Source organism: Engystomops pustulosus, chromosome 9 (genome assembly GCF_040894005.1).
Source record: "Engystomops pustulosus chromosome 9, aEngPut4.maternal, whole genome shotgun sequence".
Classification (NCBI taxonomy): Eukaryota; Metazoa; Chordata; class Amphibia; order Anura; family Leptodactylidae; genus Engystomops; species Engystomops pustulosus.
The window spans coordinates 52,923,288-52,950,081 of NC_092419.1; the positions used below are offsets into that span (position 1 = coordinate 52,923,288).

The 26,794-nt window shown below is 43.3% G+C and overlaps 1 protein-coding gene across 4 annotated transcripts; it reads left to right on the forward strand.

Annotated features, from left to right (window-relative positions):
* Positions 1-8,912: 8,912 nt before the first annotated feature.
* On the forward strand, positions 8,913-22,795 carry LOC140077002 (ankyrin repeat and SOCS box protein 12-like). 4 transcript variants are annotated; one of them, XM_072123830.1, is made up of 3 exons: positions 8,913-9,066; positions 11,896-12,743; positions 22,549-22,795. In XM_072123830.1, the coding sequence occupies exons 2-3, from the start codon at positions 11,927-11,929 to the stop codon at positions 22,749-22,751; spliced, it is 1,020 nt and encodes a 339-aa protein (XP_071979931.1). In that variant the 5' UTR covers positions 8,913-9,066; positions 11,896-11,926; the 3' UTR covers positions 22,752-22,795. The 4 variants fall into 4 exon arrangements, with proteins under 4 accessions (XP_071979931.1, XP_071979932.1, XP_071979930.1 ...); XM_072123831.1 differs by having other exon boundaries at positions 8,928-9,066; positions 11,924-12,743; XM_072123829.1 differs by lacking the exon at positions 8,913-9,066 and adding an exon at positions 11,070-11,167.
* The last annotated feature ends 3,999 nt before the right edge of the window (positions 22,796-26,794 follow it).

A 26,794-nucleotide genomic window follows, 5' to 3' on the forward strand; every position in this document is an offset into this window, starting at 1 on the left:
GGACCGCCTGAATATCCTTCAGACATTTAACATTTCTGTTACTAAGGATATGTATCTGATGCAGTGCTGGACTTTGCATACGTCTGCATTGTAACTTTATGATATGGGTCCTAAGCGACTGCAATATAAGCACTTTCTCTGATGTATGGTCCTTTTCAATTCCGTTCAATAAAGTTTATCGTTGATTTAAAAAAAAAATATCTTGGGACTAGAGATGAGTGAACATACTCATCCGAGCTTGATGCTTGTTCGAGCATTAGCGTACTCGCAACTGCTCGTTGCTCAGATGAATATTTCACCAGCTCGAGAAAATGGCATCTCCCGCCGTTTTGATTTTTGGCGGCCAGAATCACAAGCCAGGAGACTCTGCAGTACGCCTGATCAGGTGACCCTGGAATATACTAGCCACTTCCCACGGTGCTCGGATCATTCTCTGTCTGGATGCCGCTAGGGAGAGAGCTGCTGCTGGACAGGGAAAGCGTTATTGTGTTCTATTAGATTAGTGTTAGGCAGGAGTGATTCTACAAGAACCCAACAGCCCTTCTTAGGGCTACAATAGCGTTATTTTATATTTATTTTATTTGCTTGTGGCTGGCCTTGCTGGCACTAGTAGTGCAGTATTGTGACAAATTTGCTGGGAGACTTGCAAACGTTATTTTTGGCTCTTAGTGACACACATATCCATTTCAAACAGCTAAGTGGGACAATTTATTGGGGGTTTGATTGAATTAGGTACAGTCTGACGATTCTTTTTTCAAAAGTGAAAGTCACAGCACAAAATCCTTTTGTGTGCTGTAAGTGGTGCAAATGAAATTTCATCCAGCTTAGTCTGCCTGCTACTGTTTAGCTAGCTAGTCTCCTGAAATCCCAATCCACATTCTCTCTGCCGGGGAAGGGTACCTTACGTCACCTGTGGCGTAATCAAATACGGACTTTTGTTTACATCAATAACAGGAAATTAAAAAAAAATAGTCTGTGCTGGTTAGAAACTAGCCATAGCAATCATCTTCTCAGGTTGCTGTCTGATTTCTTCTGCACGTTTTGTTCTTCTATAAATCCAAAAAAAAAAATTAAAAAAATTACCAAAAAAAACTTACAGTTTATATTTCTCTTTTGTCCATGAAATAGATAAAATAGAACCCGAGGGCTAAGGGTAGAGGACGAGGGCGTGGGCATCCACTTACTGCAAGGGTCAAAGGCCGTGGTCCTGAGCGGGGTGAGCAGGGGAACGCCGCAGAGCTACACTCCCTAGCTTCCTGTCTCAACTTACTGGTACTCGTGGTAGAGCACTGTTGAGGCAAGAAGGGTGCGAACGATGTCGTGGATTGCGGAAAATGCTTCAAGTTACTGGGACTCGTGGTAGAGCACTGTTGAGGCCACAACAGTGTGAACAGGTGATATCCTGGATTGCGGACAATGCTTCAAGTAATTTGTCCACCAGTCAGTCTTCCACGCAGTCCACCTATGTTACCCAAGTGAGCTCTCCTTCAGCTCCTCCACCTCAACCTCCTTCCCCCCAGTCTGCCCCCTCCCAGGAAAATTTGGAATTTGATCCGGCATACACATGAATCCGGAGTCACAAACCACTTCTCAGGTTGCTGCTGAGCTCTTTCCCGATGCCCAGGTTTTCCAACGGTCTGTGGATGATGATGACATTGTTGACGTAGTGGAAAAAGTGTGTAAAGAGGTGTCGGACGATGAGGAGACACTGTTGTCAGACAGTAGTTGAAGTTGTCAGACGGTGTCAGACTGAGGGATCGGAGGATGATGAGGTGACAGACCCAAGCTGGGTTGATAGGCCGAATGAAGACAGTGCTTCTGAGATGGAGGAGAGTCCTCGACGAGAACATGTTGGAAGAGGCAGTGGTGGGGCCAGACGGAGAGGCAGGGCCAGAGCTGGTGCATCAGCGCCAAACGTTTCACGTAGTGAAGCTCCCGTGGCGAAGGCTAGATTTTCAGAGGTCTGGAGGTTCTTTAAAGAAACAGTGGATGACCGACGGACTGTGGAACCTGTGCCACACCAGGATCAGCAGGGGTTCCACGACTACTAGCTTAACCACCACCAGTATGCGCAGGCATATGAGTGCTAAACACCCCACTCAATGGAACCAAGGCCGTTCACCTCCGGCCGGGCCCACCACTGCTCCTTCCTCTGTGTCATTTGCTGCCTCTGCTAGTCAGCCCCCTGCCCAGGACCCCGGAACAAACACCTCCCGCTCGGAAACCACACCTTTGTCTCCACGATCCTCCACAGCGTCCACCAATGTCTCCATGTGCAGCGTTCAGCTGTCTAAACCCCAGACACTGGAGCGCAAGAGGAAAAAACTGTTCCACCCACCCCCACATGCCCAAGCCCTCAACGTCCACATCTCCAAATTACTGAGCCTGGAGATGCTGCCCTATGGGCTGGTAGAGACCGAGGCCTTTCGCAACCTCATGGTGGTGGCTACCCCTCGGTATTCGGTCCCCAGCCGCCACTACTTTTCCTGATGTGCCGTCCCAGCCCTGCACCAGCACGTGTCAGACAACATCATCCGTGCCCTGACCAAAGCCGTTTCTGACAAGGTCCACCTAACCATGGACACATGGACGAGTGCTGCCGGGCAGGGCCACTATATTTGGCTGACGGCACATTGGATTAACTTGGTGGAGGCTGGGACTGAGTCTAACCCTGGGGCCGCTCATATACTCCAGACACCGAGAATTGCGGGGCCTCGGTGTCGGTCTCTCAGGCCTACTATGCCTAAACCTCCCACCCCTCCTCCACCTCCTCCTCCGAATTACCATTCGTGGACATGGCGCCATCAGTCGGTAGCTCTAGGCGCAGCAGCAGTGCCATTGCTAAGCGACAGCAGGCAGTGCTGAAACTGCTAAGCCTAGGCGATAAAAGACCAATCTGTGGCTGGCACCGCTGAACCTGAAGCCAGGCATGGTTGTGTGTGACAACAGCCGTAACCTGGTGGCGGCTCTGCAACTCGGCAGACTGACACATGTGCCATGCCTGGCCCATGTGTTAAATCTCATAGTTCAGCGGTTCCTCAAGACATACCCCAATCTGTCTGATTTGCTCACGAAGGTGTGCCGCATCTGTGCGCATTTCAGAAAGTCGACCACAGATGCTGCCACTCTCAGGGCAGCGCAGTGCCACCTCCAACTGCCCGCTCACCGACTGTTGTGCGACGTGCCCACGAGATGGAATTCCCCATGTTATCCAGAGTTTACCAGCAGCGCAGAGAGATTGTAGACTGCCAGATGTCAACAGAACTGCTAGTCAGGTCAGTCAGCTTCCTCAAGTCTACAATGAGGAGTGGACGTGCATGTCTGATATCTGTCAGGTGCTGAGTAACTTTATGGAGTCAACACAGATGGTCAGTGGCGATGCCGCCATCATCAGCCTCACCATCCCGCTGCTTGGCCTGTTGAAAAACTCTCTGGTCAGCATGAAGTCGGAAGCTGGAAGAAGAAGATTCCCTTGTTGATAGCCAAAACACTCTGGTCTGTTTCTCATTGCGTATCGGAGGAGGAAGAGGAGGAGAATGTCAGCGACACAGAAGAGGGGACCATTTCTCAGTCCTTATTAACTGTTCAGCGTGAATGGGCAGAAGAAGAGGAGTTGGAGGAGGAGGAGGAAATGGAGAGTCAGGCCAGTGAGGGGAGTGAATTCTTGCGCGTTGGGACTCTGGCGCATATGGCAGATTTCATGCTAGGCTGCCTATCCCGTGACCCTCACGTTCGAATAATTTTTTCCAGCACCGATTACTGGGTATTCACTCTCCTGGACCCACGGTACAAGCAAAATCTTTCCACTCTCATACCTGTAGAGGAAAGGAGTGTAAGAGTGCATGAATACCAGCAGGCCCTGGTGCACAAGCTGAAACAGTATTTCCCATCTGACACCGCTAGCGGCAGAGGGCGTACTTCTGCGGGACAACTAGCGAGGGAGAGTAGGCGAGCAGGCAGCTTGTCCAGCACTGGCAGGGGTACGTTTTACAAGGCCTTTGCCAGTTTTATGTCACCCCAGCAAGACACTGTCACCTGTCCCCAGTCTCGGCAGAGTGGGGATGATCTTTACAGAAAGATGATGAGGGAGTATGTAGCTGACCATACCATCGTCCTAAATGATCACACAGCTCCCTACAACTACTGGGTTTCAAAGCTGGACATCTGGCCCGAACTGGCACTGTACGCCTTGGAGGTTCTATCCTGCCTTGCCGCTAGCGTGTTGTCAGAGCGGGTTTTCAGTGCAGCTGGTGGCATCATCACCGATAAGCGTACACGCCTGTCGACTGACAGCGCTGACAGGCTGACGCTTATCAAGATGAATCAAGCATTTATTTCTCATGATTTCCATTCTCCACCAGGTAAAAGCAGCTCAACCTGATGTATGCACTCCTCCTCCTCATTCTCCTCCTTCTCCTCCTCTTTGTACACTAAAGCAGAGGCAACTGGCTATTTTTTGCCAGGGCCAACTGGTTCTAGCTATAGTACTGTATATATAACATTTTTATGGAGGACCACATTCGCGGTCCTCAGTATTGCAAATGTTTTGGGAGTGCCACATACAGGTACTCTATGTATTTAATTTTTCTGGAGGGCCACCTACCCGATCCTCTGTTTTAAAAACTTTTTTGGACTGCCACGTACAGGCACTATCCAAATTTAATTGTCTCCATAGCAGCCTCCACACGGTGTCTGTCTCCATTGCTGCCTCCACACGTCATCTCCATAGCTGCCTCAAAAGTCATCTCCATAGCTGCCTCCACACGTCGTCCCTTTAGCAAATGAGCTGTGTCAGGCTAAATTTTCGGGTGTTTTACCGGCTGTGATTTTCTGGCGTTTTATATGGGTCACTCATTTTCACAATGCATGCAAAGATGGATGACTGAGTGCGCGTCTCCCCCCCCCCACATGCCTCCACACATCATCCCCATAGCTGCCTCCACACGTTGTCCCCTTAGCAAACGAACTGTGTCGGGCAAAATTTTGGGTGTTTTTAACGGCTTCCACATCAAACTTGTTAACTTTGTCGCCACCCTGCTGTGCTATCCACAAAATATACAGCCAAACTTTTATCTATGAAGGATATTATTTCAGCTCTACTTACGCATCTCTTAACGTTCCCCTCCCCCGCCATAACCAGACCAAATACTTATAAGAACAGTGCTACACTTGACAGTACACAAAAGGTTTTTAGAAATGCTGTTTGGAGCCGGAGTACACTCTGGTTATGTCGCCTGGACAATCGCCAGCCTGAGGCTGCGGCCGCTGCCTCCACACGTCGTCCACATAGCTGCCTCCATACATCGTCCCCTTAGCAAACGAGCTGTGTCAGGCAGAATTTTCGTAAATTACGAAATGGAACTCGGCCCATCTGTCGCCACCATGCTGGAGACCTGAAGTTTCAATCATAGCGGCGCAATATGGATGCCCCAAACCATCGCTCTTAATCATGGAACCATTTCCAAAAAAAAAACAAATAGAACCGCAATGCTATTCCATTATTCGTAGATGAAGTATTCACGCTTCGGGCCCCCAGGTCCATTTTGGGTGGGGAGGAACCGAGAGGCAGGGGCTTGGACAGGCGAAAGTTTGTCTGGCAGCGGACTGCCAGCTCCATCCCAAGATCCAACTAACATCGTTTTAACTGCAACTTTAATCTACTACTATAACCTTTTACCTCTAAAATCTATCTTTTCACTCCTCTTTTCTCACCTCCTTACTTTCACCTCGGCAGCCTCCACACGTCGTCTCGATAGCTGCCATCACTTGTTGTCTGGATAGCTGCCTCCACACGTCGTCCCTTTAGCAACGAGCTGTGTCAGGCTACATTTTCGGGTGTTTTACCGGCTGTGATTTTCTTGTGTTTTATATGGGTCACTCATTTTGACAATGGATGTAAAGCTGTATGACTGAGTGTGCGTCCCCCCCCCACATGCTTCCACACATCGTCTCCATAGCAGCCTCCAGACGCCGTCTCCATAGCTGCCTCCACACGTTGTCTCCATAGCTGCCTCCACACGTTGTCTCCATAGCTGCCACCACACGTCTCCATAGCAGCCTCCACATATCGTCTCCATAGCTGCCTCCACATGTCGTTCCCTTAGCAAACGAGCTGTGTCAGGCTCGTTTTTCGGGTGTTTCACCAGATACGTTATGGAACTTGGTCACTCTGTCGCCGCCATGCTGTGTTATCGACTAAATATACCGTCAACCTTTTGTTCACATAGGAAATCATTTCTTCTTGCTCACCTCCTTTGGCTCCTCTCTGCCTCCATAACCAGGCCAAATACTGATACATACAGTGCTACATGTTATCCTCGCCAAAAGGAATTTTTTAAATTGGTTTGAAGCCTTAGTCCATTCGGGGTATGTTGCCATGCCACTCTCTAGCCTGTCGCTGCTGCCGCTGCCTCCGCTTGCCGTCCCCTATAGTGTCGGTCAATTATTGGGACCAGAACGAAGGACCCTGAGTGCCTTATGCGCCGCACCACTGCTCCAATAACATGAGAAACCTGGAAACTTGTGATGGCTTCATGTCCCAGGGTTAGACATTTATCCTATATCCATTAATTTTGTAGTATATAGATTTATTAATAAATTAGAACCTCCCGTTAACATTTTTTTAAAAGGATCCCGATACCAAAGGACATACTCTATACAGCATATGTCTGGAAAACTTTACCTCTTATTTTATCTTCTGCAGATATAATCAGAAATAAAAAAGTTTTCAATATGTAAAATCCATTGATATTTCGATCATAAATTTTGTACCAGATGACTGAAGTTCTCAATGCATGTCTGAGTAAAGCAAACAATTTGGTTTCAGTGACAATTGACAGTGTCCCATGCCAGCTGAAGAAGAACAGCTGTGTCCCTCTTTGGCTATCAGAACTCCTTGATAAGTGACATTTAGCAGTCGCAGGACAAAGCTCCTCTACCTGACAAACCTCATACGAGGCTGGAGCTAACATGTAGCAGCAAAGAAAACATTACCTCAGGCTCTTCTACACAGACTTGCACAATACTAGTACTAGTATATATTCTTCTTATTACAGATTGTATGTTACAGGTTCTCTTGAGGAATATATTAGTAATGTTAAAAGTTATTTCGATGTGTGACCCATGATGAATTTACCTCCACGTCAAAGAGATGCCAAATTATAATTCCCACAGCATAATCCTCCAGATGTCTACATAAATATACTGTCCTCTCTGAAACTAACATCTATAAGTTGACAAGGATATCTATAGATGTAAAAATAAAAAACACATGAAACGATAAGTAAACACTTTGTAATTAAATGATAATCCTAACTCAGCATAAAAGACTTCACCAGTCAGAAGTAACATGTAAAAAAAATGTTGAAGACAAACTACTATTCGAAAGATTAACAGAGTTTTGTGAACAAATATAATTCACTGATAAACAGACTTAAAATCTAGTTATGTGTTATCCACATGGAATACTAGAAATAAAGAATGTGGGCGATATTTATCATACGCTGACGCTTGTGATAGCCCCGCAAATGCATTTTCGCAGCACAATACATCCACAGGCTCCGGCCTCTTGATGTATCGGGCAGGGTCCTGTACACGTTTATTTCTATGCCAAGCCCTGCCTGGCGTAGAAATAAAGGCTGCTGGCGACTTATGTGAAAAGTCGCTGGCTGCAGCGAGTGCAACCTGCGAGTGATGCCCCAAGAGTGATGCCTCGCATTGGCCCACTCCCGGCCAGCCGCACCCCCCTTGCACACCCCACTGATGTGAAGGTGGTGGAGAGGGCTCAATAATCGCAAGTGCTAGCAATAATCTAGACCCTGATAAGTATGCCCCTATGTGTCTGACCACAAGCAATCATAAGAGTAGGGGTCTCATATGAGTGGATCACACTCTCACAAGCTCCACCGGCACTCCTTTCACTTTCATGGAATTTCTGTGATCCTCTGCAGTCCCATACAAGTAAATGGAGCACTTGTTGAGCATGTTCTCCTGTAGTTCATTCATATGGGGTGCCTGTAGTCCCTCATTCTCATGATTGAATTTCTGGGTACAGAGGCTAAGTGTACTTAGTAACACAGAACCTTTAAAAGATAAAGGAGGCAACATGTCACCTTTAGTGGTCCGTATAAAAGGAGCCTGCTGTTGTGTGACATAGTTGGTTGTACTGGAACTTGTGGCCCTCCGTTTCTGCGATGTCTAGCCATCCGCTAACATGGAGCTCAACGTGTCATAATGTATATATCTTGTAAAATAAAAAAAATATGTACAACACATATATAGGAACTGAAAAAAACAAGAAAAAAGTAACAAAACGACATTGAAGACTAGATGAAAACTGTAAGTCACAAAAAAGAAAACAACGTAAGACATAGATATAGTCAGGGTTTGGCTGAAACCGTATCAGATCATATGAGAACGATCAATCTTGTCTATCACTTGAAATTACAATTGATACATTGTTGTAACATCTATCTCATTAGTTTTAGTTTGATGAATAAATAAAGTGGTTTTAGGAGCACTAATTATATTTCCTCTTGTGGATCCAATGTATCCCAGTCTATCAATGACTAAACAAAACATTTTAAATATGTTTGTAGTATTTTTATGAATATTGAAACAGTGACATCCCAAAACACCCTCTATGAATGCACTTATATTGTATGTTAGTGTCATAAACCAAGGTAGGGCTGTACACCCAGCTGTCTGCAGTAGTAGCAGTTGATAACAATGCCTGTCACCCTGCCCCTCGTCTTACTATGTAGATCCTAGCACTAAAACAGATGAGCACCTGCCATGCCCCTCTCTATATTTACCCCTCCAGTGAGGTCAGCTATCCAAGAATGGACATGGCAAGCAGAGCCTCTCCAGGGGTATTTTTAGCTCAGTCCTTATCCATTTGTTGAAAGTTTCTTCTGATCGCTCCCAGTTACAGTCCCACACTTGCTTGGCTTATTGTTGGATTCTTCTTAGTAAGATAGGCAGAAGGAAATGTAAATGTTGGCATTTGGCATAAGGATGATATTTCACTGTGGACAATTGTATTGAGTCTGCAAACAGCTCATAAAGGTAAGAGACGATAAACACTAAGAGCGTTTCATCATCATCGCCTAAGAGACCTGTGAGTATTGGTATTCCTGATCAGTAACATAAATGAGTGAAATGCAATGTATTCCAAGGTCAATAGATTGGTAATGAATAGGTCGGCTCTGTCTTACAACACTTAGATATTTAAGATTTGTTGAATTTTCTTTGTAAAATTTACCATGAAATGAGCCGTAATGATGTGAATATAGCAGGGATTGCTCATAATAGTAAATATACTGATAATAACAGAATAATAAAAAACAAATAATAATAACGGTGATGATAAAACCTGTTTACATATTCATTATTTAACCTATTATTGAACTAATAAAGGTTATCAATACTAAAGATCACAAAAGGCGAGACAAAAAACTGTAAAAAAAAAAAAGGATTTTGTCATGATGTTCATTAGTAGTTGTTCTTTTGAAAGCTTTTTTTTAAGTTGGATTTTGGGATTTTAACATCACCTGTTTTAGATAAGGGTTTTGTTGAAGTATATTCCTTCATATTCAACAATGATGGTTAATATTAGAGGGTTGACTCTGATAACCAAAAGCCTGGTTTCTAATAGGAATTGTAGAAATAATGAGTCAATCCCTTTTATTTAGTATGTAGTGTGTGAATGAATTAGTAATATGTAATATGCGCTACCTAATGGTTCATGTATACATACATTTAGATTAATTATTTGACCTTCCAAATGGAGAATGGCTTTGTGGTTTTGTTAAAGGATGGAGTTGTCGAATAACAATTACCATGTCCTTTGCTGCACTTCTCCCAGTTATAATCTTCCTTCTGTTCCCAATTACACTATTTACCACAATCAGTGTTAGTACCAAAATCTTTATTTACATTATCCAGGTATAGCACAACCAGTAGCATTTTGCTGTCCCGTTTTTGGAGACGTTTTCCGGGTATGTCACGTAGAACAATAGTGCCTGCACAATGTTGGATGGTGAAGCTCAATGTGGGATTCTTAGTCCCCTCAGTCCATAGGGGTATAGTGAGGCAGTCTCATAACCCTACATTTCCCTCAGAGTTAGATCTTATTTGACAAAGGTCAAGATGACCAAAATGTTGTAAACTAATTTTGATCTGTAAAACATATATCTTGTGTTCATGTACGATGGTGAACGCTATGCTGTGTGAAATATTCACTTAAATAAAATCATAAAAATTCATCCTGGTGTGTGCAATGTTCTCTATATGGTTTTCCGGCAATGTGTCACCAAAATGTATCCCATATGCCACCGTGAGTGAGCCGTATCTGCAAGAAAATTAGGTGGGATGACACCCACGTGACCGAGTCCCCAGGGCAACTCACCACAAACACAGGCTGCATGAACAGGCAACACCATATACTCCCTTTTTTGTGTTCCCATAGGCTTCTATAGAGAGCCCAGTACACAAAACTGGGTTGCAGTCTGACGGCCGGTTCATGGTGCGGTGAGAAATACTGTTAAAATATAGATAGCCACATTTCCCATTAAAATCAACAGGACCGTGTTTTAGATGCCAAAAAACTTTGGGGTGGTCGTGTGCATGAGGCCTAACAGTTTAAGAGGAGCACTTACTAGCAAAGGGGAGATACTATATGTAAGAGAAATTGATAGTGAGGAAGGGATACAAATACTCAGCCAACAGCCTGTTTGTACTCATACCAGGGAAAGAACAGCAGTTCAGAGTAGAAAAGACAAGAACTGATAATGTTTTCTGTGGACAGAGGATATTGGGTTACAGTGACTGGGAGATAGTAAAGGGAAGTGTTGTGTATTATATGTAGATGTGTGTATTGGTATTTGTGAGGGTATATGTCTGTCCCCCTCCCCTTTATCTATTCATATGGGCACTGTCTTTCAACGTGTCACACAGGCAAAGGAGAGTGACAGTAATTATTACTCCACATAATAATTGATATTACTACCTTCATCCTTTAACAGGGTTCTCCTTATCTTTGAGGGCAGCAATGTTCCAATCTTTTGTGAAGTCATCAGCTACATCATAGAAGATCCTTCACTATTGGTAGGAATAGACTGCCTCAATGACCATAGTCAGTGTATAAGAGCGATGACAAAGGATGGATGTAAGTGTGTTTTATATATAAGACATGGCTGCCTCATATCTTAAGGAGAATTAAACAAAAATTCTCCATTGTCCGAGATTCCACCCAGGCTTTTATCAAATTGAAAATGCGGAAAAAAAATTACTGTAAACATTTTGTTTAAGCCAAATGTGACTTAAGGGCAATAGTTAACTTAAAGGCAACATATCTTATTAACATGCATATAATTAAAGGTACCAGTCCCTACAAAGTCATACATAGTCCAGACTGCTAGATTACAGCTATAGATTCCAACATAATTCATAGTGAGTTTGTTGGGCTCCTCCCTGCTAAGCATCATTTCTTTTTTTGTTTAGTCGAGGGGTCTACTTTGTCCCTAACTAAACTTGAAGGAGTTGTTGAGGATAAATAACATGGATGCTCTTTTCCAGTACCGCATCGGACCGTGGTTTGTACTGGTATTGGAGCTCAGCTGTATATAGATAAATTGAGCTTAGTTGCAATACCATATACTAGCTGTGGTCAGCAGCCAACCTTCAAAAAAAAAAAAACTTTTAAAGATGTAGTACCTCAAAACATGGTATAAATATATGATAAATCTCCTACAGAAAAAGATTCCATTGTAATGTCAGAATATGAGGAATACAGGCATTCACTTAAAAGTAGGTTAGGAAAGTAGACAAGTCCTCTCCAATGCGGAGTCATTTGGCTACAAACACTCACATCTTGCTCTTATTCATTTTCCACAGCTTTAACATCTAATATTGGTTTGTGCAGAAAATGAAAACCTGCCAATGCCTGCAGATGAGTGTCATGGATATCACAAAGATGTTTTCCATTCTGAGGCCGAGAGAAGAGGAAGATGGGACAGCAGAAGAGGGCCGTGAATTACATATGGCAGTAACAATGGATAATCCAGAATATTTAACAAGTCTACTTTCAGAAGACAAATATAAGAAATTGGTCAATAGTCAAAGTGGTTGGGGTGTTCCAGTAACTGCTCTTCGCCTGGCTGCATCCAAAGGTTCTTTAGAGTGTTTAAAGATTCTTCTGGCTAATGGAGCAGAAGTGGACATCTTAGATGTAAAGGCCCAAACCCCCTTATTCTCCGCAGTTAGTGCTGGCCATTTTGACTGTGTCAGGGAATTATTGAAGGCTGGAGCCTGTCCTTCAGGAAGTATTTATAACAACTGCACCCCAATACTGAATGCTGCCATGGAAGGCAAAGCCAGTATCTTAAAAGAACTATTGGATTATGGCGCAGAACCTAATGTCAAATGCAAGTTACCTGAATGGACTACAAACATTACAACAACTACAGGACCACTGTACCTCTCTGCTATCTATGGGCATTTGGAGTGTTTTAGGACCCTGCTTCTTTATGGGGCTGACCCAGATTACAACTGCATAGATGAAAAACATCTGAAAAGGATAAAACATCTTAAAACAGTCATAGATGTGTGCCTAAAACATGGATGTAGGACAATATTTGTAAAATTACTTGTAGATTTTGGAGCCAATGTCTACTTGCCTGATATCAACATTTCTAAGTCATTGCCTAATCATGAAGCAATTGAACTTCTGGCAAGAGAAAGAGGTAATTGTTAAATTCTAGATGAAGGGTCCATTTAAAAATCTGTCACTTAAACTAACCCACTCTTACTTTACATATGTTTGAAAACTGCTAATATACAGCACTGCAACTATCCCTATATTGTTCCTCTGCATGCTTGAAAAGTTCAATAGTCCCTCATCTTCTTCCTCTGAGCTGTGTCTGACATATTCATGTCATTTAAGCTCAGCCATACCTACAGCTAAATTCCTGTGTAAGGGTTGAGCTGATTTATCTTTAGCCTGTCACGTACATCTAGTGTCTCTCTCAACCCCCTAATTCACCCCTCCCTCAGGAATTCTCTTCAGTGAGTCATGTAGCCAGTGCATGAAAGGTGAAGCAGGGCCAAGTTTACTGGGCTGAAGAGAAAACATTCCCCTTGTCAATCAGGAAGTGCGAGGCATAGCTAAACTAGAGGAACATAAATGTGCACAGATGCTGAGTCCACTTTACAAATGGACTGTGGAACTTTTCAGGTATGGCGAATAAATATATAGGAATAGTTATACTGCTGTTTAATAGCAGTTTTCAAGGATATGTTTAGTTAGTGTGATTTAGTTTAAAGGGGTTGTCTGACTATTTTAAAAATTTAGCTAGTGGGCTCGGGAGGGCTTTAAAAAAATAAATGTTTACCTACATCCCCTGGGTGCCTGGTCTCCCACGCTACTGTGAATCAGAGCGGTCCCCCCTTGTTGACAGGGGTACTGCACTTCCGTTCTGGCAACTTACAGCGGCCTGGCACAAGCATCCTGATGTCCCTGTGCTGTATCAGGAGGCTGGGACAGGAGAAAAGTGGGCGTGCCAGGAAACTGGAAGGACCAGAGCGCCGGAGATAAGTAAAGGTTTATTTTTTAAAAGCCCTCCCCAGCCCACCTGCTTCAGTTTTTCAAATAGGCAGACAACTGCTTTAACTGAAAGGTTCCCTGTAATACTGTATTATTTATGTATTGTAGTATTGTTTGTGGAGCAATCTAAAATGTCAATTGTAATATAGTAACATTAGTAGTAATGGGGGTCCCAAACATTTCCAGACTATTAATTTTACTTCCTGAATCTATGGCTCTGTAAATAACGAACCACATTCCTGATAAGATTTTGTCTTTAATATAACACAAAAGACATATGGAATCCACTCCATTGCCCAAATTTGGAATGGAGATACTTCTATAGAATTCTACAAATTAAGCAGAGATCACTCTATGCCCCCAAGTCCGACCCTGAGCATGGCAAGTTAAGCCGTACCTCGTTGGTATCAGTGTCCGGATTACAGCAATACTGTAGAAAAAAGAAGGTGAAATAGATTATCATTGTAGGCTCCTTCCAGGGTCCCCTGAAGAGAAAGAATTATGGGGCCTACAGCAGGAGCTCCCATGATAACCCAGCCCTATCTGCACCTCCTTGCTCTTCCTGTATTCCTAGGAAGCTAAGGATGTGTCGATTGAAGATATAGCGCTGATCATTGCATATCCTGAGTGGCCAGAGACAGAAGTATTTTAAGAAAATCTACCATCGGGACACTGCTTTCTGAATTAGTTCCCAATGCAGATTTCCCCTCCCTGCAGCAGTTGAATTGCCTAATTCTGGGTGTGCCAGATTATGGAACGCTGTGCGCTGTTTTTAATAATCTGATGCACATTAGTGAGGCAAATTGCTCTAGGTGCAGTTTCTCTCACTATTAATTAATGTGGGCCCATGTCTTTTACTCCTTATATTTTTTATGCTGTAAAAAAAACAGGCATGAATTGACGCTGAGCCTCTGGGAAAAAAGGCAGGTAAAAAAAGGTGGGCAGCTTACATTCACAACTATGAAGTTACCTGCCCATATCTATGTTTCTGTAGATCACAGAACCACAAGGCTGAGGCAAGCTGATTACATTGTCTTCTGTGATACGGTACCTGAACCATGGCTCTAATTGTTGTAGAACCCAATATATAAGCTTCAGCCTCTCACCCTGACTAATATCTGGCATCATGACAGTTTTCGCATGATTTTGGAGGTTATTTTTCATTGTTAAACAGGAGAGATTTCACATAAAAAGGCAGTTCTAGAAAATACATTTCATACCCTACCTGAGGGGACTGCTAGAATAGTGGGGTAAAAATAGGTGACAGGTCCCATTTAAAGAACAAGGTCATTCCATCATGATTTACCAGAATACAAAGTGCTGTGTACAGTTTGAAAAGCTTAAAGGAAACCTACCACTTCCAATCCTGCTTCTAAGCTGCAAATGCTGTGCACCAGGGTGAGATGGTGCCGGCGCTTATTTTCATAATGTTTTTAAACAGATGTAAAGCGTTTAAACGGTTTAGTGATCTTTATATACGAAGTAGATTCACTGCACCGTGGTACACGCTCGGCGCACCATGCGCGCGACCACTTCCTATTCAGGAGCACGCACGGTTGCGCGCATGGTGCGCCGAGCATGTACCACGATGCGGTGAATCTTCTTTGTATATAAAGATCACTAAAGCGTTTAAAAACATCTGTTTAAAAACATCTGTTTAAAAACATAATGAAAATAAGCACCAGCTCACCCTGAGCTGGTGCACGGCTTGCAGCTTAGAAGCATGATTGGAAGTGGTAGGTTTCCTTTAACATGCATTTATTTCCATCAAAGGAAAAGATAGCCAGCGGGTTCCTTGTAAAAAAAGATTTCAAGATTTATGTAAATTAGGCTGAACAGCCCTCCGGGCTTCAGCATCATGCCCCCCAAAGCACTCCTAACCCACTAGAAGCCTCCTCCAGCCCTCCCCTCCTCATGGCGTCAGACAGCTCTTGAAGCAGATGGCAGGAAGAGGCAGGGGAGGAAATGCTGTGTGGGACTTGAGCCAAGGCCTGGAGATGCTTGGGTAATGCCCCACTGAGCCCTTCAGCCTAATTTACATAAAGATTAAAGTCTTTTTTTTCTCCCAGGGATCAGCTGGTGATAAAAAATACCTTTGATAAAAAATAAGCCAGCATTTAGCTTTATAACCTCTACAAAACACAGATGATGCTTTATAGAGGTTGAAGGAAACCTACTATGAGGATTATATCAGAAGTAGATCTGATGGTAGATTCCTCCTGCCTCTGCCCTAACTTGTAAACCTGGATCTGAACCTAACTTGTTAAAAACTTTATTTTAGTAATATGTAAATTAACTGCAGAGTATACTGGAGTGTGTACTAGCCTGGACAGGCACTAGGAGCTGAGGACAGTTCACACCCCAGTAGCCTCTGCAGGTAATTTACATATTACTAGTTTTTAACAAATAAGGTTAGAGTTCAGGATTTTTAAATCACAGATTAGGGCAGAGACAAGCAGCGGACTTATACCATCTTCCAATAGTAGAATCCTAGTGGTAGGTTTCCTTTAAATGAATTGGTAGATTTCCATTTCTGATAGATTTCTGAAATGTATATACATGGGAAATAAACTCTTGCTTTAAAATTTAGGCACATCCCCTAAACATTAGTTTCATAAGTTTCTCCCTGGGTAATATGCTGTTAAGCGGGGTGGTATAGATGCTACTTTGTAGAATGATACATTTATAAATATTTTGTTTTCTTAGATGAGGCAAGGAAAACTACCTCTTTTGCTACCCTTAAGATCAAGCATGACTTTCAGGAAGCCTAATGACTAGAGATGAGCGAACATACTCGTCCGAGCTTGATGCTCGTTCGAGCATTAGCGTACTCGAAACTGCTCGTTGCTCGGACGAATACTTCGCCTGCTCGAGAAAATGGCATCTCCCGCCGTTGTAATATTTGGCGGCCAGAAACAGAGCCAATCACAAGCCAGGAGACTCTGCACTCCACCCAGCATGACGTGGTACCCTTACACGTCGATAACAGTGGTTGGCTGGCCTGATCAGGTGACCCTGGAATAGACTAGCCCCTTAGGGCTACAATAACGTTTTATTTTACTTTTTTTTGGTTAGCTTGTGGCTGGGCTTGCTGGCACTAGTAGCACAGCTAGTACCATATTGTGAGGAATTTGCGGGGAGACTTGCGACCGTTGTGTTTAGCTCTTAGTGATACACATATCCACCTCAAACACCGAAGTGGGACAATTTATTAGGGGTTTGATTTGAATTAGGCAGAGTCTGCTGTTTTTTTTTTTTTACGTTTATTTCTTTTTATAACTCAAAGTCATCAGGAACAGCACAAAATCCAGTTGTGTGCTGTCAGTGTAGATTAGAAACTAGCCATAGCAATAGGTTGGCATCGTTTTGTTTAAAAAAAAAAACCAAAAAATTTTTTTTAAGTTTACACTTTAATTTGGAAAATGTTTAACCCGAGGGCTAGGGGTAGAGGACGAGGGCGTGGACGTGGGCGTCCAACTACTGCAGGGGTCAGAGGCCGTGGTCCTGGGCGGGGTGAGACACCACCTGCTGATGAGGGAGCAGGGGAACGCCGCAGAGCTACACTCCCTAGGTTCATCATGTCTCAAGTTACTGGGACTCGTGGTAGAGCACTGTTGAGGCCAGAACAGTGCGAAGAGGTGATGTCGTGGATTGCGGACAATGCTTCTAGCCATTTGTCCACCAGTCAGTCTTCCACGCAGTCCACCCATGTCACCGGAATCAGCACTCCTCCACCTCAGCCCCCTTCCCCCCAGTCTGCCCCCTCCCAGGAAAATTTGGCATTTTAACCGGCATACTCTGAGGAACTGTTTTCTGGACCCTTCCCACAGTCACAAACCACTTGTCCGGTTGCTGCTGAGCTATTTTCCGATGCCCAGGTTTTCCACCGGTCGCAGTCTGTGGGTGATGATGATATTATTGACGTAGTGGAAGATGTGTGTAAAGAGGTGTCGGACGATGAGGAGACACGGTTGTTAGACAGTGGTGAAGTTGTTGTCAGGGCAGGAAGTCCGAGGGGGGAACAGAGGGATCGGAGGATGAGGAGGTGACAGACCCAAGCTGGGTTGATAGGCCGGGTGAACACAGTGCTTCTGAGACGGAGGCGAGTCCTATAGCAGAACAGGTTAATTTAATTTTTCTGGAGGACCACCTACCTGCTCCTCTGGTTTGAAAACTTTTTTGGACTGCCACATACAGGCACTCAATCTATTTAATTTTTCTGGAGGACCACCTACCTGCTCCTCTGGTTTGAAAACTTTTTTGGACTGCCACATACAGGCACTATCCAAATTAAATTGTCTCCATAGCAGCCTCCACACGTCATCGCCATAGCTGCCTCCAAAAGTCGTCCATATAGCTGCCTCCATACAGGGTCCCCTTATCAAACGAGCTGTGTCAGGCAGAATTTTGTGTTGTTTTCATGGCTTCCACATCAAACTTGTTAACTTTGTCGCCACCCTGCTGTGTAATCCACAAAATATACTGGCAAACTTTTATCATTTACCAATATTATTTCAGCGCTTCTTGCGCATCTGTTTACATTCCCCTCACCCGCCATAACCCAAACTTATAAGAACGCTACTACACTTGATCTTATACAAAAGGTTCTTAGAGGTGCTGTTTGGGGAGGAGCCGAGAGACAGGGGCTTGGATTGGCGAAAGTTCGCCTGGAAGCGGAGCGCCAGCTCCATTCCAAGATCCAACTAACATAGTTTGAACTGCAGCACCTTTAATCTACTACTACTTCACTGCCTCCATACATGCCCGCCTTATCAAACGAGCTGTGTCAGGCAGAATTTTCAGGTGTTTCACCAGATACATAGTGGAACTCGGCCCATCTGTCGCCGCCATGCTGGAGACCTGAAGTTGCAATCATAGCAGCGCAATATGGATGCCCCATACTGTCGCTCTTAATCATGGAACCATTTCCAAAAAACTATTAAAAATTGAACCACTATGCTATTCCATTATTCCTAGGTGAAATATTCAAGCGACCCGTCCTGCTCTGAAAATTATAATTTTTTCAAAGTAAACGCTTCTGGCCCCCAGGCCCATTTCGGGCGGGGAGGAGCCGAGAGACAGGGGCTTGGACAGGCGAAAGCTCGCGCAACTTTCAACTCTCTATACCCCAGACGCTGGAGCACGAGAGGATATGCAGCACATCATCCCCTTATCAAACGAGCTGTGTCAGGCAGAATTTTCAGGTGTTTCACCAGATACATAGTGGAACTCGGCCCATCTGTCGCCGTCATGCTGGAGACATAGCAGTGCAATATGAATGCCCCATACTGTCGCTCTTAATCATGGAAGTCGTCTCCATGGCTGCCTCCACATGTCGTCCCCTTATCAAAAGAGCTGTGTCAGGCTCATTTTTCGGGTGTTTCACCAGATACATTATGGAACTTGGTCACTATGTCGCCACCATGCTGTGTTATCGACTAAATATACCGTCAACCTTTTGTTCACATAGGAAATCATTTCAGCGCTTCTTGCTCACCTCCTTTGGTGAAGCCTGAGTCCATTTAGGGTATGTCGCCATGACATTCTCTAGCCTGCCATTGCTGCCACTGCCTCTCCATGCCGTCCCCTATAGTGTCAGGGTCAATTATTGGATGTTTTAGATGCTATCTAGCCACATTCGGTCACTCTGTCATGGCCATGCTGTTGCCCATAATTTTGGCATAATGGTGCGATTAAGCAGCCTCAGAGGCATCCATGCATGCTGCCCCTGTTGTTTCTTGTCCATTTTAATGGTATTTCCATCCTTTTCTGAGGTTCCCAGGTGTTTGGCCAAGCTTCCCTATGCAGAGCCTTGGTCCCCTTGAAAAATGCTCGAGTCTCCCATTGACTTCAATGGGGCTCGTTATTCGAGACAAGCACTCGAGCATCGGGAAAAGTTCGTCTCGAATAACGAGTACCCAAGCATTTTAGTGCTCGCTCATCTCTACTAATGACATTATGTGTGATTAAAGCCAAACCAATATATCTATTCCAGTAGCAGGTGCGGCGCCAGCCACGGGCATACCTGGCCAATTTCTGGGGCCCAGAGCTGTTGGAGGGGCCCACATACTGAATCTATAGTTGCTTAATATGAAATAACCATGAGGGGGCTGTTTGGGATGATAAACAAGGGAATATTTTAGGGAACAGGAGACAGTTTTAGTTTCTGAATTTTTAATGCCACCTTGTCAGTTCACTGCAAAGGAGCCTATTGAGGCTCTGTCGCCCAGGGGCCTACTGAAACCTGAAGCGGCAATGACACAGATATCTAGCTTTAGTGCCATTTCATACTACAAGCTCAAATCAATAAGTCACAATTTCCCCTAATCCATCTACTACTTGAAACAAAAATTTATCTTAGACTGGAAATCCACATCCATACCTGGGAATAAATATTACCTCTAACTACAAATCCCTATATCAGCATAACTGTCTACCACTCATCACAACACTGAATAAAGACTGTGCCTCCATTCAGAAAATTTAACTAAAGTAAAGGTAAAGTAGCCGCATTCATGATGATGTTGCTCCCTAAATTACTATACTTTTATAGAACTATTCCCATTTTTCTCCCACAATCCTTCTTTAATAAAATCTGTAATATCTAAATTCATATGGAAAATAATAAACTGTGCATTGCCATCAATATCTTAATCAAACACAAGTCAGTTGGAGGACTTGGTGTCCCGGATGCTTTCGGTTATTATCACGCTGTCCTGATGTCCTCAAAGTGGTAAATCACCAAACACCCATCTCCCTGGATGACTATTGAAGCCTCCTTTATCGGGAACATTCCCCTCAACACCCTGCTGTTATCATCAATATTAAAACTGCAAATGCCAAATAATATGTCCCCTCTAAAAACCAATGCTATCAAATGCTAGACACAAATCCACACTAACTGATCGAATAAAGAAATTCTCACTGAAGATCAAATCCCAATATCGCTAATCACAAGGGCGTTGCCCTCCTTCCCAGGTCATGAGTGGGAGACATATGGAATCCACTACATTGCCCAAATTTGGAATGGAGAAACTTCTATAGAATTCTCCAAATTAAGCAGAGATCACTCCATCCCACCCAGGGGCAATCTACATTCAATGAACTAATTCAGTTCTTGCAACCCCTCATTTCAGCCAGACCAAAATGTAACTTAAAGGTATTTAACCTATTAACTATTAGTCATGGCAAATCCTTAAAGGCATTTTACAACGCAATCACTGAATAAACTTCAAAAAAGTCTACCCGCTTAGAAACTGGGAAGAAGAAATTGGTTGCTCAATATCCCAAGAGGAATGGACTAATTCTTTTGCACTCGCTCATAAATCTCTAAAGGGCTGTAAGTAACTCATAATTTGTTTTTGCAGTGGTACTACACACCTGAACGTCTCAGTCAAATCTATGAAAACACTACAAGTAAATGCTGGACATCCACTTAACAGACCATAACACTAACATGACAAACTCTAAGGAATGTCATTACTCCTACATCCTCTCTAGAACTACAATTATATATTATTGCATCCCCCTCTACCTGCAAATCTCCCAACATAGTATTGAGGTAACACTCTGTGGAATAATGTTATGTTTTTTTTGTTGTTCTTATTACACTTGTTTATTTTTTGTTTAACCCCTTAAGGACGCAGCCATTTTGTATCTTAAGGCACACCCCCATTTTTTGGATTCTGACTTGTGTCGCTTTATATAGTTATAACTTTTGAACACTGTTACTTATCAAAGCGATTCTGAGATTGTTTTTTCTCCACATGTTGTACTTCATTTTAGTGGTAAATTTTGGCTGGTGAGAAAAAATGATGAATTACACTAGTAGTCAGTCAGTGACACAGATGTTAGTGACATCTAGTATCTAGTACATTATAGATGAGGATGTGCTGTATCAGGAAGAGGATTTCCTACGTCCTGCTCTACATACTGAGTGACTCATAGAAGTGCCGTCGCTCAGTCCATTAAAAGCATCTGTGCTTTGTTAAGTGATTTGGGCGTCTCACAGACCTTTTTTCAGAATATTTGTGAAAAAGTCTCTTTTTTTGGGGTGCTATTGTCTTTGAGAACATTGTCCCAGTTTAGGCCTAAAAGGTCTTCCCTTAGTTGCAGAAAATTTGCCCTCCTGAAGTTGCTCCTCCACTAACGCTCTTAGTAAAGCGTAATACAAAATCAATGATATTATGATCACTATTACCCAGGTTCCCCTCAACATTTAATTTTGATACCCTGTCAGGTCAGCAGCGTCCCCCTCCTCTTGTTGGCTCCATATTAAATATTATGACATTCTTTAGCGTGTCAGGTCGGATGCCAGGGCCCCCTGACATTGCGGGCCCCATATCAGCTACTTTGGCTGCTCCTGCTGTAGTTACACCCCTGGAAATGAACACTGCATCAGGAAGTCTTCTGAAAGCAAGCCGGAAGATGCGGCTGCTTGATAGCGATGTACAGTGCGCATGAGAGTGACTTTTGGAGAGCCAGATGACGTCACCATCACCAGGCATGCGCGGTTTACATCACCATAAAGCAGCTGCATTTCAGGCAGGTGGGTGAGAGGGTGAAAATAATAGAGGTGTGCATACTAGTTGAAGAAGCACTGGGCCTCCTGTGTTACGTGCACAGGAGTGCCCAGTGCTTATTAGCATATTTTATAAAGTAGTTTCCCTCTGGGATCTCACTATTTAAAGATTTACGAAAAGATGTTATGTTAAATAGAACTAAATGTATAAATACTTTAAATCATTACTACCCAAGTGGAAGTTTTCCTTTAAGAACTAACCTATATATGATTGATGATGATTTCATGGCTAGACAGTCGCTGTAAGCGATGTATTGTAAAATTTGGTGTTTTGGAGTTTAAGGCTCACAAATCTTAACTAAATTATTAAATGATACATTAATGATGTGTGGTTAAATAATGAATTTCTGTCATCGCCTTGCAGTACTTCCAAAGTCTTTAATGTCCCAGTGCCGCTTGGCTATCCTGAAGTTGATGAGACAAGCAGGCAAGATGCCACATCTCCACCGGTTAGAGATCCCTCCGACAATGATCAGATATCTCCTGCATGAGACATACCCTAATCATAGGATGGAACAGCAAGAAGCAAACCTGGACGTCTGGAGACCACACAACAGCAATTCCTAAGAGTAGACATGGAACATCTAATAAACCTGGCAGTTCAAAGATCACATGAATATGGGGGCCTTGAATTCAGAATTGTTGTTTTTTTTAACATACCACTTATTTTCTTTTGAAATCTTTTAGTTGAGCCCAACTTAATTTCATAGAAGAAACCTGCAGCCAGAACTAGAATAACTACTTACATTAACATTTTCACATTTCCCTTTGAATTCAATGCTAGTTTTATGAATCCATATAAATAGCTCCAACTAGATGTGGACTATGTTTTCCACCAGAATTATATTATTTATTAAGTCAGATAAATAGCCCTCTCTTATATCTATATATTATCCAATTATATTGGACATTTTCATAAATATGGCATAATAGTGCTTTGGGTGCAGCCTCAGGGGAGAGTAGAGTGAATTGTGTGTTAAACTACATGACTCAATAAAACCTGTATACTCCTCTCACCATAATATGTACCGTACCCTCTAATTCATCTTGAATTGTGTTTACTTAGCATAGGTGGGCTCATTGCTGAGTTGGACTTTTTGCTCTTATGGTGACTTCTTCTCGCAATAAACTTTTTTTTAATGACAGGGTACTTTAAATTAAGGGATACATTACATTTGTGTCTATAAGGAGTTGGGTATGGGATCAACAATTTATAGAAAGTGGGGATCTAACTTGCTGATCCTCTTGGGTAGAATTTTATGATATGCTAAATGCATAATTGTTTGTTAAAAGGAATATACAGGCAGTCCCCGGGTTACATACAAGATAGGGTCTGTAGGTTTGTTCTTAAGTTGAATTTGTATGTAAGTCGGAACTGTATATTTTATCATTGTAATCCCAGACAGAACTTTTTTGGTCTCTGTGACAATTGGATTTTAAAAAATGTTGGGTTGTCATAGGAATAAATATTAACACTAAAGCATCATTACAGACACATTTGATAACTGTTATAGCTGTTTATTGTAGCCTAGGACTAAAGTACAATAAATTTCCAATATGCAGAGGTCCGTTTGTAACTAGGGGTCGTATGTAAGTCGAGTGTTCTTAAGTAGGGGACCGCCTGTATTCACTTTTGGGGGTATGTAATAACTACGGTACATTGGATGAAAATATATATTAAATGTCTATCTCTATCTACCTATTTATTAGCGAAGGGTATTTTTCCTGTTTTACTATCTGTAATTTTCAGTGAAATCCCCTTTTAGAAGACCACACATTGGGATTACAGGCCATACTCTGCACTCCTAATTTAGGGTTTAAAAAATTGTGATGGTCAGTTTAAAATTCCAGAGTGTGGGTGGGGACTTTCTAAGCAGATACTTCATATTTTCTCTTGTTCTGTGAACTGACCATGTGGTTAGATTATCGGGGTACAGGTTTATGTGCACTTTCATTTAGCTTCTGAACATTCACTAGTATTTGACACATAGACAGAGAGACAGATCAGAGATGAGAGATGATGAGATACATATTACACCTGACTCTTTTGCATGTGTTTTTCAAACAGAAACAAAGTCCGTCAATTTTTCTGGAAAAAAAAAACTGAACATAAAATAAAAGAGCTACTAAAATAATAAATATTATATTATTATGGAAAACATACATATGTACACAAGACTAATTTTGTGTAATAACTTAAGCTATAAAATTATTACAGCTGGCGGCCTTACATACGCCCCCCATAGATGGTAATGGCAGCATGGAGCCATGCATCTCTATGGATAGGGGAGGAGTCACCCACTCCTGCTCTCCATCGGCCATAGCTGAGCAGGTATACGTTCTCTGAATGCAGCCTAAAACAAAAAACATGGAATTGATGTCAGTGTAATCCCATCAATGGATGTGAAAATAAGTTTCATGTAGACTCGCAGCAGTGACATTTCAACCTGTCTCACAAAATACAACCCCCTGCACAATGGAAAAAATGGAATATAAAAATTTAACCACTTGCTTACCAGGCGCATTACAGATTTAGCATTTCCGTTTTTTATATCAAAAAGTCCAAAAGTTATATCTTTTTTTTTTTTAGTTTTAGTTTCTTTATAGAACTAATGATCCACCCAATTATAGAATATTCTGGGGTACCGGCAAATCTATTGTATGCAAATCTCTTTTCATACAATAGGTTACACAGAAATAACATAGTGGTAGAAATATGCAAATGTTTTCCAGGCTGGGATAAGGAAAAAATGCCTCTTGGCCTCTAGTGATAGAAACAATTTGAACTTTAGACCATTAGGTGTCAGCAAAGTACCTGTTTAAACAGGCAACAACCACACCCTGAAAAGTCTGACCAGGGTGTGAGCGGCTAGCAAGGGAGGAGCATAGCTCGTATTCATTGCATTCCTAGAATCCTGCTAGTACCTAGAGTCATGCTCAATGAATAAGCTTTGACTTTTAACCTTTTAAGGACACAGCATTTATTTGTTCATTTTTTTCTCCCCTCCTTCAAAAGTCTATAACTTTTTCATTTTTCTGTGTACAGAGCTCTGTGAGGGCTTATTTTCTAAGTAACAAATTGTTATTCTTAGTGACTGTATATATTATTCCATGCTGTGTACTCGGAAGCAGGGAAAAAAAATCCAAAAAAGTACTGAAAAAAATTGCATTTGTGACACTGTGAGCCCTAAATGATACATCTCCCTTATTCTTTGGCTCATAACGATCACGGTTATTGTATTTCAATACATTTAAAAAAATTAAAACCTTGTTTACTGGAGAAAAATTTTTTGGTTTGCTGACATTGAACTTTGTCTTTTTCTGATAAAAACAATATGTAATGTGGGTCACCACAATTACGGCAATACCCCATGTCACATGAGCCCCTGAGACCCATTGTCAGGCTTAGAGGTTGTGGATCCTCTGAACCATTGTGGACGATGGCACAAGCCACTACCTGGGTCCGGAGTCTAAGTGGTACCCGGTTTTCACCAGAGCCCGCCGCAAAACGGCTTGGACTTGCTGCGGCGTGGTACCACCAGGTCGTTCCACAGGCATGGCTTGTCCACAGTGGCAGCCAAGGTCGAGGTACAGAAACGGCAGGCAGTTTGTAGTCGGGGACAGGCAGGAGGTCAGGACAGACAGCACAGGATCGGAGTCGGATAAGTAGCAACAGGTCAGGGCAGGCGGCAAAGGAGCGATGTCAGAAACGGAACCAGGGTCACAACGAGAATTCACAGAAAAAGCTTTCTCTAGGGCGCTAGGCACAAAGATCCGGCAGGGGCTTGCAGAAAGAGGCAGGCTTAAGTAGATTTTTGCTAAATGGCCAGCGCCAATTAATGGTGCGCTGGCCCTTTAAATTTTGAGAAGCGGAAGGGAGCGAGCTGGGAGAGGTAAGCAGCGCTGGAGATGCGCTGGTGGGGGCAGAGAAGCACGGGTGAGCCCGCGATATGGGTCGCGGGACCACCCGTGACACCCATATCTTTGGTCGCAGGTGCACCCATGCTCCTACTTGTGCTCCTCCACGCCAGCAGTGCCAGCTCTTACCTTCCCTGGCTCCAGCAGCGGTCTCCTTGATGGCGGCCAATGATTGGCGGTCTTCCCTGTTAAATTCCCATCCCCTACCTGTGTCTCCTGCCCCATCTTTGTGCCTCATGCCTCTGAGAAAGCTTTCCTGTGTTTGTTCCTGAAGTTATTCTGATTATCCGTTGTGACCTTGATTCTGTTCCTGACTTTGATTCTCTGACGGTTGTCCAGACCTTACTACGCTCCTGTGCCACCTGTCCTGATCTCCCATTTGACGACTCCGCCTCTGTCTCACGATTCTGTACCTCGCCTTGGCCACCACCACAAGCAAAGGTCGCACCTGTGGAGCGACTTGGTGGTATCCTGCTGTAGGAAGTCCAACCCGCTTTGTGGAGGGCTCTGGTAAAAACGGGTTGCCACTTAGACTACACTCTCAGGTGTCAGCTTACGTTAACGCTCGTGGTGGTTCAGTGGGTCCACTACCCCTGATCCTGACCGTAAGATCTGGCCATGGATCCCGCCAAGGTTCTGCTACCTGATCTGACTGATCTCACTACCATCGTGACCCAGCAGTCCCAGCAAGT